Here is an 11,931-nt window from a genome sequence, read left to right as displayed (position 1 = left end):
AGAGAGAGAGAGAGAGAGACTGAGAAAGAGAGAGAGAGAGAGACTGAGAAAGAGAGAGAGAGAGAGACACTGAGAGAGAGAGAGAGAGAGACACTGAGAGAGAGAGAGAGAGAGAGAGAGAGAGACACTGAGGGAGAGAGAGAGAGACTGAGAAAGAGAGAGAGAGAGACACTGAGGGGGAGAGAGAGAGAGAGAGAGAGAGAGAGAGACTGAGGAAAAGAAGAGAATTAAACTCACATCATTAAATCCTCCGTATGTGGTTTTGTAAAACTCGTCCTCTTCCTCCGCTTCTAGGATTTTGGCCATCCGGTTCCCGGCGGTGCTTCTCTGCTCTCTGCTATTCGCTAAACTCATCTTCACACCCGAATCTAATCTCCGCTAAAATAATCACCGATATTATGGACTAATAATTACATAAACTCGCGCCTCCTCCGAGCTACAAACAAGAAAGCTAAGCTAACTGACTAATGAAGACAAACACGCATTAAATTCCTGCTGCAAAACAAGTTTCCGGCACAAAAAAAAAACAAACTTTAAAGGGAACATCCACTACAAGCGATTATTAAAAATTATTTTACTGTCACAAAGACACAATGTGAAGAAACTGGGACACAAACAACCAACGCGTCCGGTATTGTTGTCGGAAAATTTACTTCCGGAGTCAAAGGTTAAAAATCTACGACTCCAAATCTAAGAGACTGGCGCCACCGTGTGGAGCGGAAATGACTTGTACACAGGTATGAAACGACATCCACGAAGAAATGTGTTTTACACTCACTGAGCACTTTATTAGGAACACTCATTCATGCAATTATCTAATCAGCCCATCATGTGGCAGCGGTGCAGTGTATAAAACCATGCAGATTCAGCCAGCAGCTTCGGGTAATGTTCCCATCAACCATCAGAGTGGGGAGAAATGTGATCTCAGCGATCGTGACCGTGGCATAATTGTTGGTGCCAGACAGGCTGGTTTGAGTATTTCTATAACTGCCGATTTTCACACACAACATTCTCTAGAGTTTACTTAGAATGGTGCAAATAAAGAAAAAACATCCAGTGAGCAGCAGCTCTGTGGACGGAAACTCCTTGTTGATGGGAGAGATCAGCAGAGAATGGCCAGACTGGCTCGAGCTGACAGAAAGGTTACAGTAACTCAGATAATTGGACACCACAACTCTGTACAATTGTGGTGAGCAGAAAAGCATCTCAGAATGCACAACACGTTGAGGCAGAAAAGGTACAACAGCAGAAGACCACATCGGGTTCCACTTCTGTCACCCAGGAACAGAAAGCTGAGGCTGCAGTGGGCACAGGCTCACCATCACTGAACAGATGAAGACTGGAGAAATGTAGCCTGGTCTGAAGAATGATAATGCACCATGTCACAAAGCAAAAGTCATCTCAAACTGGTTCCATGAACATGACAAGAAAAATCTGCAGGAATTGCAAGATGCAATCATGTCAACATGGACCAGAATCTCAAAGGAATGTTTCCAACATCTTGTGGAATGCCATGAAGTATTATAATGTTATTGTAATTATAATGTAATTATAATGAAATATAATGTCACTACATGATGCAGAAAAACTAGTTCATGCTTTTGTTACCTCTAGGTTGGATTATTGTAATGCCTTACTGTCTGGATGTTCCAGTAGGAGCATAAACAAGCTCCAGTTAGTCCAGAATGCAGCAGCCAGAGTTCTTACAAGAACCAGAAGATATGACCACATCACCCCTATCTTATCCACAAGTTAAAAAAAAATATACTGCACTGGCTCCCAATCAAATTTCGTATTGATTATAAAATACTACTATTGATCTATAAAGCACTAAATGGTCTCGCGCCACAGTACCTGAGCGAACTTTTGGTCTTTTATGATCCGTCATGCCTACTCAGATCAAAAGGTGCAGGCTATTTGTTGGTACCTCGAATAGTGTGGGCTACAGCTGGGGGTAGAGCTTTCTCTTACAAAGCCCCACAGTTATGGAACAGCCTTCCACTTAGTGTTCGGGGCTCAGACACAGTCTCAGTGTTTAAGTCGAGGCTGAAAACATATTTGTTTAGTCAAGCCTTCAGTGAATAGTTTTCTTAGGTACAGGAGCAGGTCTGGAGGATTCACAGGCATAGAGTGTTGTGGTGAACTGGGATGTTTGGATGCTGTCGCCCCCCCACTCTCACGCGTTCACTCAGGTTTGTCGATGGTGGAGTGGCTGCTGCTTTATGTCCCAGGACTCCCTCATGTCTGTGTTAGCTTCTGGCTCTCCCTTTTAGTTATGCTGTCATAGCTAGTCTTGCCAGAGTCCCTGCTTGCATTCTGCACGCAAATACATTGTCCTTAACCATTACGGAGCAAAGGCTTACCTAACAATCTTTCTTTCTCTCTCTCTCTCTCTCTCTCTCTCTCTCTCTGTCAAGCTACTTATGCTACTGCTGAGATGCCAGTGATCCTGACCCCTTCTGCTCTCCGTACTCAGGACTCCATCAGTGGACAGTGGATAACAGTGGGTTTATTTATAATCGCACTATCCATTATCACCCAGATGAGGATGGGTTCCCTTTTGAGACTGGTTCCTCTCAAGATTTCTTCCTCATATCGTCTCAGGGAGTTTTTTCTTGCCACTGTCACCTGTGGCTCACCCAGTAGGGATAAATTCACACATTTACAATTTATTTTGTTTTAATTTAATTTGAATCTATTTATTTCTGTAAAGCTGCTGTCCACTGTTAAAAGTGCTATACAAATAAAATTGAATTGAATTGATACAGCAAAGACTGTATACGATACGGTGATACGGTGATACGGTATAGAATGTATACGACATGGCAGTATGGTATAGACCGTATACGACACGGCGGTGCGGTATAGACTGTATACGACACAGAGATACGGTGTAGACTGTATACTACACGGAAATACGGTATAGACTGTATAAGACACAGAGATACGGTATAGACTGTATACGACACGATATAGACTGTATACGACACGGAGATACGGTATAGACTGTATACGACACGGAGATACGGTATAGACTGTATACGACACGGAGATACGGTATAGACTGTATAAGACACGGAGATACGGTATAGACTGTATACGACACGGAGATACGGTATAGACTGTATACGACACGGAGATACGGTATAGACTGTATACGACACGATATAGACTGTATACGACACAGAGATACGGTATAGACTGTATACGACACAGAGATACGGTATAGACTGTATACGACACAGATACTCTATGGAGTGTATATAACAGCGATATGGTATAGACTGAATATGATACAATATTGCCACAGCAACAGTAACAATGCTGTTGCTAGGCAACTGAGAACCACAGAAGTCTGAGATTATGTTAGCTAATGACTGAGGCTATTATAGAGCCTCTTATACAGACTAGAACACAGTGAGAGCTGAACCCAGACAGAACCATCATCGTTTCCCTATGATGTGGCGGAAAATTATTAATAAAAACTTCAGTGTTGTGCGTGATGACTTGTAAATTCAGAAAACCTTCCATGTCTGAAGTGGTGAACAAACATCAAGACTGGAGTTCACATAGAATTTTATTATAGACACAACAGCATGTGTGTGTGTACAGACATCACAGACTCAGCAGAAATGGACAGTAATCGATTAACCAACCTTTAATTACAGAAAGATGATTTATTGAGAATAAGCATGATACAGAGTGTGTGTGATCAGTGTGTGTTTAGCTCATGTCTGCACACACACACACACACACACACAGCAGTAAGCTCTCATGCTAGTTAATCAACTTGATATAAAACATTTTAAGATTGTGCATGAATCATACACAACACAAAGGCACAGAGTTTAGAAAAATATAATTTATATACAAAAACAAAGCAATAAGTGTTTAAATTATTCACTCTGACAAACGTGAGACATCATAATGGCTTAATGAGGGCTTAATGAGGGCTAAATGACTACTTAATGGCTTAGGGGTTGTATTTAAAAAGGAAAAACATATACAACTGTATCACAGCCATCGGAACCTGTGAGACAGAGAGACACAGAGAGAGAGAGAGAGAGAGAGAGAGAGAAATAGACAGGTTAATTTCAGGTAAATAAGAGTAATAACAGTTGATGTGATGTCTCACCTGGTGTCTCACCTAGATGTGTTTAGAAGCCGTTAGTGTTGAGGTTAATGGGATGAATATCTCCCACTTGCACCACATTGATGCCGCTGCTCGCCAACCGCGCCATGCCATCCGGTGACAGCGTCTCCATGGTAATGATCGTCTGGTCCGGCCCACTCTCAGGGTTCCCCATCGGCTTCTTCTTCGTGTGAGTACGGATGTGTTTGGACAGGTGATCACTGCGCATAAAACGCTTTGGACACTCCGGACACGAAAACCTCTTTTCCCCTACACAGAGAGAAATTCAGTTACCTGTGTGTGTGTGTGTGTGTGTGTGTGTGTGTGTGTGTGTGTGTGTGTGTGTGGGGGGGGGGGGGGGGGGGGGGGCGGTTGGGGTGAGAAAAGACGACACGCTCCGCACCGCCCGCCCACGCCGCCCTCCGCCACGCCGCACCGCCCGCCCACGCTGCCCATAACTACATAACCCACACGGAGCAGTTTGGGTCACAACACCACACAGCTGCTCAGACTGTGCACTCTAATGGAACAAGATTATAACAAGTTATTACAAGTTATTTCACCTGACAAATTAAACACCAATATTAATTTCTCACCTGGAGATTAATCAGTAGTAATTACCAACTTATTTCCCACTCTGACAAATTTGACCTGTGTCGTGTGTGTGTGTGTGTATGTGTGTGTGTGTGTACCAGTGTGTGTGCGCCGGTGTCTCTGCAGCTCATCTGAGCGGGTGAATCGTTTTCCGCAGTGAGTCCAGTTGCAGACGAACGGCCGCTCGCCCGAGTGCCAGCGCAGGTGCGCCCGCAGGTGTGACGTCTTCCCATAAACCTTCCCACAGCCTGTGATGTGGCAGATGTGCTGCTTCTTCTTACTGGGGTCAGTGCTGCACACACACACACACACACACACACACACAGAGGCATGTGGTAATAATCAGATGATGTATCTCAATATTCCATGCAGACAGTATCACGATCACTTAAACCAAGGTCACCAGGTAGGCAGCCACTAGATGAACAGAACATGGGTGGTGGTGTATTGCATAACTCTGTGTGTGTGTGTGTGTGTGTGTGTGTGTGTGTGTGTGTGTGTGTGTGTGTGTTACCGTCCGTCTCCATCCTTGCAGTATGGACATGTGCACGCTTCTCTGCGGGAGCGGCGACTCGGCGGAGTCGTGTCTAAACTCTGATCCAACATCGAGTCGTCCATGACGTCTCCTGCAGCTCCCTGATCACCTACACACACACACACACACACACACACACACACACACACTTTATACAACACAGCAGAACCTACAAAGAAAATTCAATCCAACACACACAAATCAACTGGACAAAACCAGTGTGAATAAAGGAGCAAGAATGGAGTGTGTGCACTGCAGGTAAAAACAGATCACAGTGCATCACTTCACCGTCACTAGGCCCAGCATGAATTATTTAAATACTACAATGCCCGTTTATGTTGGTATTAGTTTCTCTATAGAGTATTCAGAAGCTACGCTGGGATTCACCCAGCATGTTGTAGAAAATATTTTACACCAAATCAAATGTAATGCTGGTGACTGAAGCTGCAGTTACAACTCTCAGGCTGTGTGAAAGTTTTAACTTCCCTGAAAGCAAACAAATTAATTGTTAATATGTGAATATTTTTTATTTAATATGTTTTTAATATGTTAATGTTTTTCTTTTAAACGCAGCGAATGTATCACACTGTTGGACTCGGCATGTTATTAGTTTAGACTTACATGTTACTGACATTCTGTGTGGTGATAAAAACATAATATCAGCAGTAATAATGAACATGACGATGCTCTGACAGCTTCTCCGTTAAACTCACAGTGACATCAGAGCACGACTTAATTCTAACCCACAACATCTATGGAGGCTTCACTGGTATATCAGAGGTATGGACATGTTTCAGCTAGCACTGTAAGATGATGATGCTGATGATGCTGATGATGCTGCTGACCTGCAGTGTTGATGGTGATCGGAACTTCCTGTAGTTGATGCATCTGCAGTCCAGCACTGTTCAGGTTAATGGTGCCAGGCTGAGTGAGTGCAGGAAGTGATGTCACAGAAGGAAGTGATGCCACAGTGATCTGAGCTCCAGCAGGACTCTGCAGCTGAAGCGTCTGCCAGCTGACCTGTCCGTTCGGCCCAACCGTCCTCAGCAGGATCGGCCCGTTATTGATCGACTGGATCTGCAGGTTCTGCAGGTTCTGCAGGCCATCTTGAGGAAGAGTGTGCGCAGTGATCACATGACCTGCAGGAATGGCTCCTGATTGGACAGTTGGCAAAGTGGACGTTCCCTGAAGGAGCTGCTGAGGCTGGATAAGGATCTGCTGTGCGTCTCTACCGTCAGACTGGACTGAGATTCCTGCAGTGACGTTCTGGAACGTGTTGGCGGTCACAGCGCTGTTCGGAGCTGAAACACCGTCAGTGTATGAGCTGGGAGTGTGTGTGCTCAGAGTGTGTGTGCTGCTGACACACTCTGATGTGGACACTGCTGCTATTGTTGTCTGTTGGCTTTGGACAAGCTGCTGATTGGCTCCATTAGACACCTCATCACTTTTCACCGTGCTGGCTCCTGTGCTAACAGGAAGTAGAGTGATGTTATTGAGCGCTAAAGGCATGTTAATAAATGGCGTCTGATTGGTCAGAACTGAGTTTCCCAGTGTGAGGTTATGGAAAGGAATCACTCCAGGAACTGTGAGGATGTTTCCACTTCCTGCAGTCTGATTGGCTGCTGCAGTAAGGAGAGGCTGGCTCCCATTGGTTGATGAAACAAGCTGTATCTGTCCTGTTCCAGAAGCATCATGGGAAGCCTGCGTGAACTGGAGCTGCTGTCCGTCCACAGTGTGAAACTGAGGAATGACCTGGTACTGAATATTGGGTAAAACCCCGGACAGCGCCGTGAGGACCTGCTGACCCTGTAACGCTGTAGGAGACAAAACAAACTGCTGCTGCTGCTGCTCCGTCTCACCGCCCGGCTTCTGAGACATGCCTTTATCACAGCCGCTGTTTAACTGAGGAATGATCTGAGGGATAATCTGCCAGCCGTTAGCGTTCTGAGACATCTGAGCGGAGTTTACATCAATCTGAGCTGCTTCCTGCTGTGTGTCGTTTTCATCTATCCGACTGCACGTGGCAGCCAAAAGGGCTAAAGGAGACGGCTGCTGGGTTTCCTGCAGAGAAAAAGCGGAGAAAAGTGTTCTGGGTAAATAAACACAGTGTGAGAGACATTACCTTAATGACACGGACACTGCCCGAACCAAACACCTGTCAAACACACCTCCTATAACACTGCCCGAACCAAACACCTGTCAAACACACCTCCTATAACACTGCCCGAACCAAACACCTGTCAAACACACACCTCCTATAACACTGCCCGAACCAAACACCTGTCAAACACACCTCCTATATCACTGCCCGAACCAAACACCTGTCAAACACACCTCCTATAACACTGCCCGAACCAAACACCTGTCAAACACACCTCCTATATCACTGCCCGAACCAAACACCTGTCAAACACACACCTCCTATAACACTGCCCGAACCAAACACCTGTCAAACACACACCTCCTATAACACTGCCCGAACCAAACACCTGTCAAACACACACCTCCTATAACACTGCCCAAACCAAACACCTGTCAAACACACCTCCTATATCACTGCCCGAACCAAACACCTGTCAAACACACCTCCTATAACACTGCCCGAACCAAACACCTGTCAAACACACCTCCTATATCACTGCCCGAACCAAACACCTGTCAAACACACCTCCTATAACACTGCCCGAACCAAACACCTGTCAAACACACACCTCCTATAACACTGCCCGAACCAAACACCTGTCAAACACACACCTCCTATAACACTGCCCGAACCAAACACCTGTCAAACACACACCACCTATAACACTGCCCGAACCAAACACCTGTCAAACACACCTCCTATAACACTGCCCGAACCAAACACCTGTCAAACACACCTCCTATAACACTGCCCGAACCAAACACCTGTCAAACACACACCACCTATAACACTGCCCGAACCAAACACCTGTCAAACACACACCACCTATAACACTGCCCGAACCAAACACCTGTCAAACACACCTCCTATAACACTGCCCGAACCAAACACCTGTCAAACACACCTCCTATAACACTGCCCGAACCAAACACCTGTCAAACACACACCACCTATAACACTGCCCGAACCAAACACCTGTCAAACACACCTCCTATAACACTGCCCGAACCAAACACCTGTCAAACACACACCACCTATAACACTGCCCGAACCAAACACCTGTCAAACACACCTCCTATAACACTGCCCGAACCAAACACCTGTCAAACACACACCTCCTATAACACTGCCCGAACCAAACACCTGTCAAACACACACCACCTATAACACTGCCCGAACCAAACACCTGTCAAACACACACCTCCTATAACACTGCCCGAACCAAACACCTGTCAAACACACCTCCTATAACACTGCCCGAACCAAACACCTGTCAAACACACCACCTATAACAATGCCCGAACCAAACACCTGTCAAACACACCTCCTATAACACTGCCCGAACCAAACACCTGTCAAACACACACCACCTATAACACTGCCCGAACCAAACACCTGTCAAACACACCACCTGTAACACTGCCCGAACCAAACACCTGTCAAACACACACCTCCTATAACACTGCCCGAACCAAACACCTGTCAAACACACCACCTGTAACACTGCCCGAACCAAACACCTGTCAAACACACACCACCTATAACACTGCCCGAACCAAACACCTGTCAAACACACCTCCTATAACACTGCCCGAACCAAACACCTGTCAAACACACACCTCCTATAACACTGCCCGAACCAAACACCTGTCAAACACACCACCTGTAACACTGCCCGAACCAAACACCTGTCAAACACACACCTCCTATAACACTGCCCGAACCAAACACCTGTCAAACACACACCTCCTATAACACTGCCCGAACCAAACACCTGTCAAACACACCTTGTAAAAGAATTGCCTGATAGGTGATGAGTGAGAGGTAGTGATGCTGTTTATGGGAAATGGATATGGAACGGAGGAGGCGGAACGATGGAGTGTTTGCTGGAGAAAAACTTTAATTTATAGATTATAGATTTCTACATTTTTAACTGGAGTGGGCGGAGCTACATTGGGAGTCAGTGACGTCAGGCCTCAGTGGTGTAAAAGGTCTGTGAGTTACAGAAGCAGGCGTTTCTCCAGAGTGTTTATCATCTCCATTAGAAACATCCCCATGCCAGTACAGGCAGGTCAGCGTGCCAGAGTGAAGCGGTCCGAGACGTTTAACCCACAGTGCTCCGCCTGCGACACCATGCTACTGCTAATCCGTGTAGTGAGGACGCGGCAGTGAGAACCCGGCAGTGAGGGAGCGGCGGTGAGAACCCGGCGGTGAGAACCCGGCAGTGAGGGAGCGGCGGTGAGGACGCGGCCGTGAGGACGCGTGAGGACGCGGCAGTGAGGGAGCGGCAGTGAGGACGCGGCAGTGAGGACGCGGCAGTGAGGACGCGGCAGTGAGGACGCGGCAGTGAGGGAGCGGCAGTGAGGGAGCGGCAGTGAGGACGCGGCAGTGAGGGAGCGGCAGTGAGGGAGCGGCAGTGAGGGAGCGGGAGTGAGGGAGCGGCAGTGAGGGAGCGGCAGTGAGGGAGCGGGAGTGAGGGAGCGGCAGTGAGGGAGCGGCAGTGAGGACGCGGCAGTGAGGGAGCGGCAGTGAGGACGCGGCAGTGAGGGAGCGGCAGTGAGGACGCGGCAGTGAGGGAGCGGCAGTGAGGACGCGGCAGTGAGGACGCGGCAGTGAGGACGTGTGTAAAAACTCAGACACGCGCACACACACAGACCTACACACACACACACACAGACGCACACACGCACACGCACACGCGCACACACGCACACACACACACACACACACGCACACACACACACGCACACGCACACACAGACGCACACACACACAAAGACGCACACACAGACGCACACACAGACGCACACACAGACGCACACACAGACGCACACACAGACGCACACACACACACACGCACAGACCTACATACACACACACACACACACACACAGAGACCTACACGCACACACACAGAAAGACAGACGCACACACGGATACACACACACACGGATACACACACACACTTACGTGTCCTGAACTGTTGGCTTTATTAAGAGATTCTCCATCATTTTCCCCCAAAGTGGTCATCTCACTCTGATCTGAGGAGAGAATAAACTGAAAGTGAAACTCCAAACATAAGATCTGAGATTTCCATCAGCCTTCTGACATTAACCACTACCTTTACATTTATATATATATATATATATATATATATATATATATATACATATATATATACATATATATATACATACATATACATATGTACACACACACACATACTGTCTTTATGTTTAACAAGTAAAATAACCATATAATATAACTGCATTATACACTTCCTCAATTCTGGTGTATTTTATGGAATAAATATTAAAATAACTTTTTGTTATCAGAGAGAAACATAATTCTGCAACAGATCTGAAACTTTATCAGTGTGATTCCTACAGCTAACTACCTAACTAATGCTAACTAATGCTAACTAATGCTAACTAAAGCTAACTATCGCTAACTAAAGCTAACTAAAGCTAACTAAAGCTAGTCATTGGCCCTGACAGGACCCCAGGCACTCTGCCCTCAGTGCTCGGAGCTCGGAGCTCAGTGAGAGGCTGGCTAGCAGGGAGCTTCTGCCTGTGAGTGTACAGGAGGAGAATAAACGCTGCTGTCTGTGAGGGAAGCTGTTTCAGGCAGTTTGGTTAAAGTTTCCTCACAGGCGCTGTTAGCCGAATGCTAACTCCAACTGCACTGAGCCGCTCGACCAGTTCAGCAGGAACCGAATCCCACGCGCACAAACTTCATCAGCACGCGCAGGATTCCTCAGAACTCTTTATTTCACAGTCATCGGTACTTTAGGCAACTAACGATCGCCTGAAGTTGATAAAAATGAAGTTAGTAAAGGCAGAAGTTAAACTCACCACTCATTTTAGACGGAAGGAGTTTCTCAAGCTGCTTTACAAAAACTTCCAACAATTCAACCGAACTTGCTAAAGGGCGATGACTGACAGCCAGACGCAGAGGAAATCAGCCAATCAGAACGCTTTCTGGGGATTATCTAGCCAATTAGAATGTTCGATTTGAGCTCCTTCTACTCCTGTCGGCCCATAGCATGAGATCTATATTTACTGTGCTAGTGCAGTGTTCCGGTCGGTATGATTTGTAAATCGGTAGATGTGAGAGCCCTCGCGGCTAGGGCTCAGATGGGGGAAGGGGCGTGTCCAAGCGGAAAAAGGCGGGAGAGAGGTTTTCCCCCAAACTTTATTTTTATTACATTTAAGCAACAGGTACAGATCAGAGTGATATATTCTACTAATAATTATTCAAATATAACTCAAACATACATTAAATACACAATGAGTCAAAATATATTCATTCTAAATAAATAAATAAACAGATAGATAAGCCAATTAATTAATTAATTAACAGATTAATTAATTTACATTTGTTACTAATGGTTTAAACGAAAACATTATACTCTGAGCAGACTGCTAAAATCTTAAGGGCTTTTTTTGTACTGTTTTATGAGTGACATCCAAATGTATTTGAAGAAAAGGGAGTCTGGTGTGATAGAGTTGGCTAAGAAAGAGCACC

General features: G+C 46.1%; 2 protein-coding genes across 5 annotated transcripts in view; both read right to left on the bottom strand.

Moving 5' to 3' along the window:
* The window catches only part of vps72a (vacuolar protein sorting 72 homolog a), a 7,734-nt gene extending 7,068 nt beyond the window's left edge, over positions 1-666 (bottom strand). For all 3 annotated transcript variants that reach the window (XM_053227260.1, XM_053227261.1, XM_053227262.1), the window contains exon 1: positions 238-666. In XM_053227260.1, the coding sequence (XP_053083235.1) occupies positions 238-354 (117 nt within the window). In that variant the 5' untranslated portion in view covers positions 355-666. The remainder of the gene's footprint in view (positions 1-237) is intronic.
* Positions 667-3,564: 2,898 nt separating this feature from the next.
* sp1 (sp1 transcription factor) lies at positions 3,565-11,493 on the bottom strand. 2 transcript variants are annotated; one of them, XM_034302174.2, is made up of 7 exons: positions 11,259-11,493; positions 10,375-10,445; positions 6,107-7,322; positions 5,241-5,370; positions 4,825-5,018; positions 4,148-4,402; positions 3,565-4,030 (listed from the first exon to the last, which is right to left on the bottom strand). In XM_034302174.2, exons 1-6 carry the CDS (start codon positions 11,263-11,265, stop codon positions 4,158-4,160), a joined length of 1,863 nt encoding a protein of 620 aa, XP_034158065.1. In that variant the 5' UTR covers positions 11,266-11,493; the 3' UTR covers positions 3,565-4,030; positions 4,148-4,157. The 2 variants fall into 2 exon arrangements, with proteins under 2 accessions (XP_034158065.1, XP_034158066.1); XM_034302175.2 differs by lacking the exon at positions 11,259-11,493 and adding an exon at positions 11,055-11,226.
* Positions 11,494-11,931: the final 438 nt, after the last annotated feature.

This window comes from Pangasianodon hypophthalmus, chromosome 20 (genome assembly GCF_027358585.1).
Source record: "Pangasianodon hypophthalmus isolate fPanHyp1 chromosome 20, fPanHyp1.pri, whole genome shotgun sequence".
NCBI classification, from domain to species: domain Eukaryota; kingdom Metazoa; phylum Chordata; class Actinopteri; order Siluriformes; family Pangasiidae; genus Pangasianodon; species Pangasianodon hypophthalmus.
This window is presented reverse-complemented; position numbering and strand designations above follow the sequence as displayed.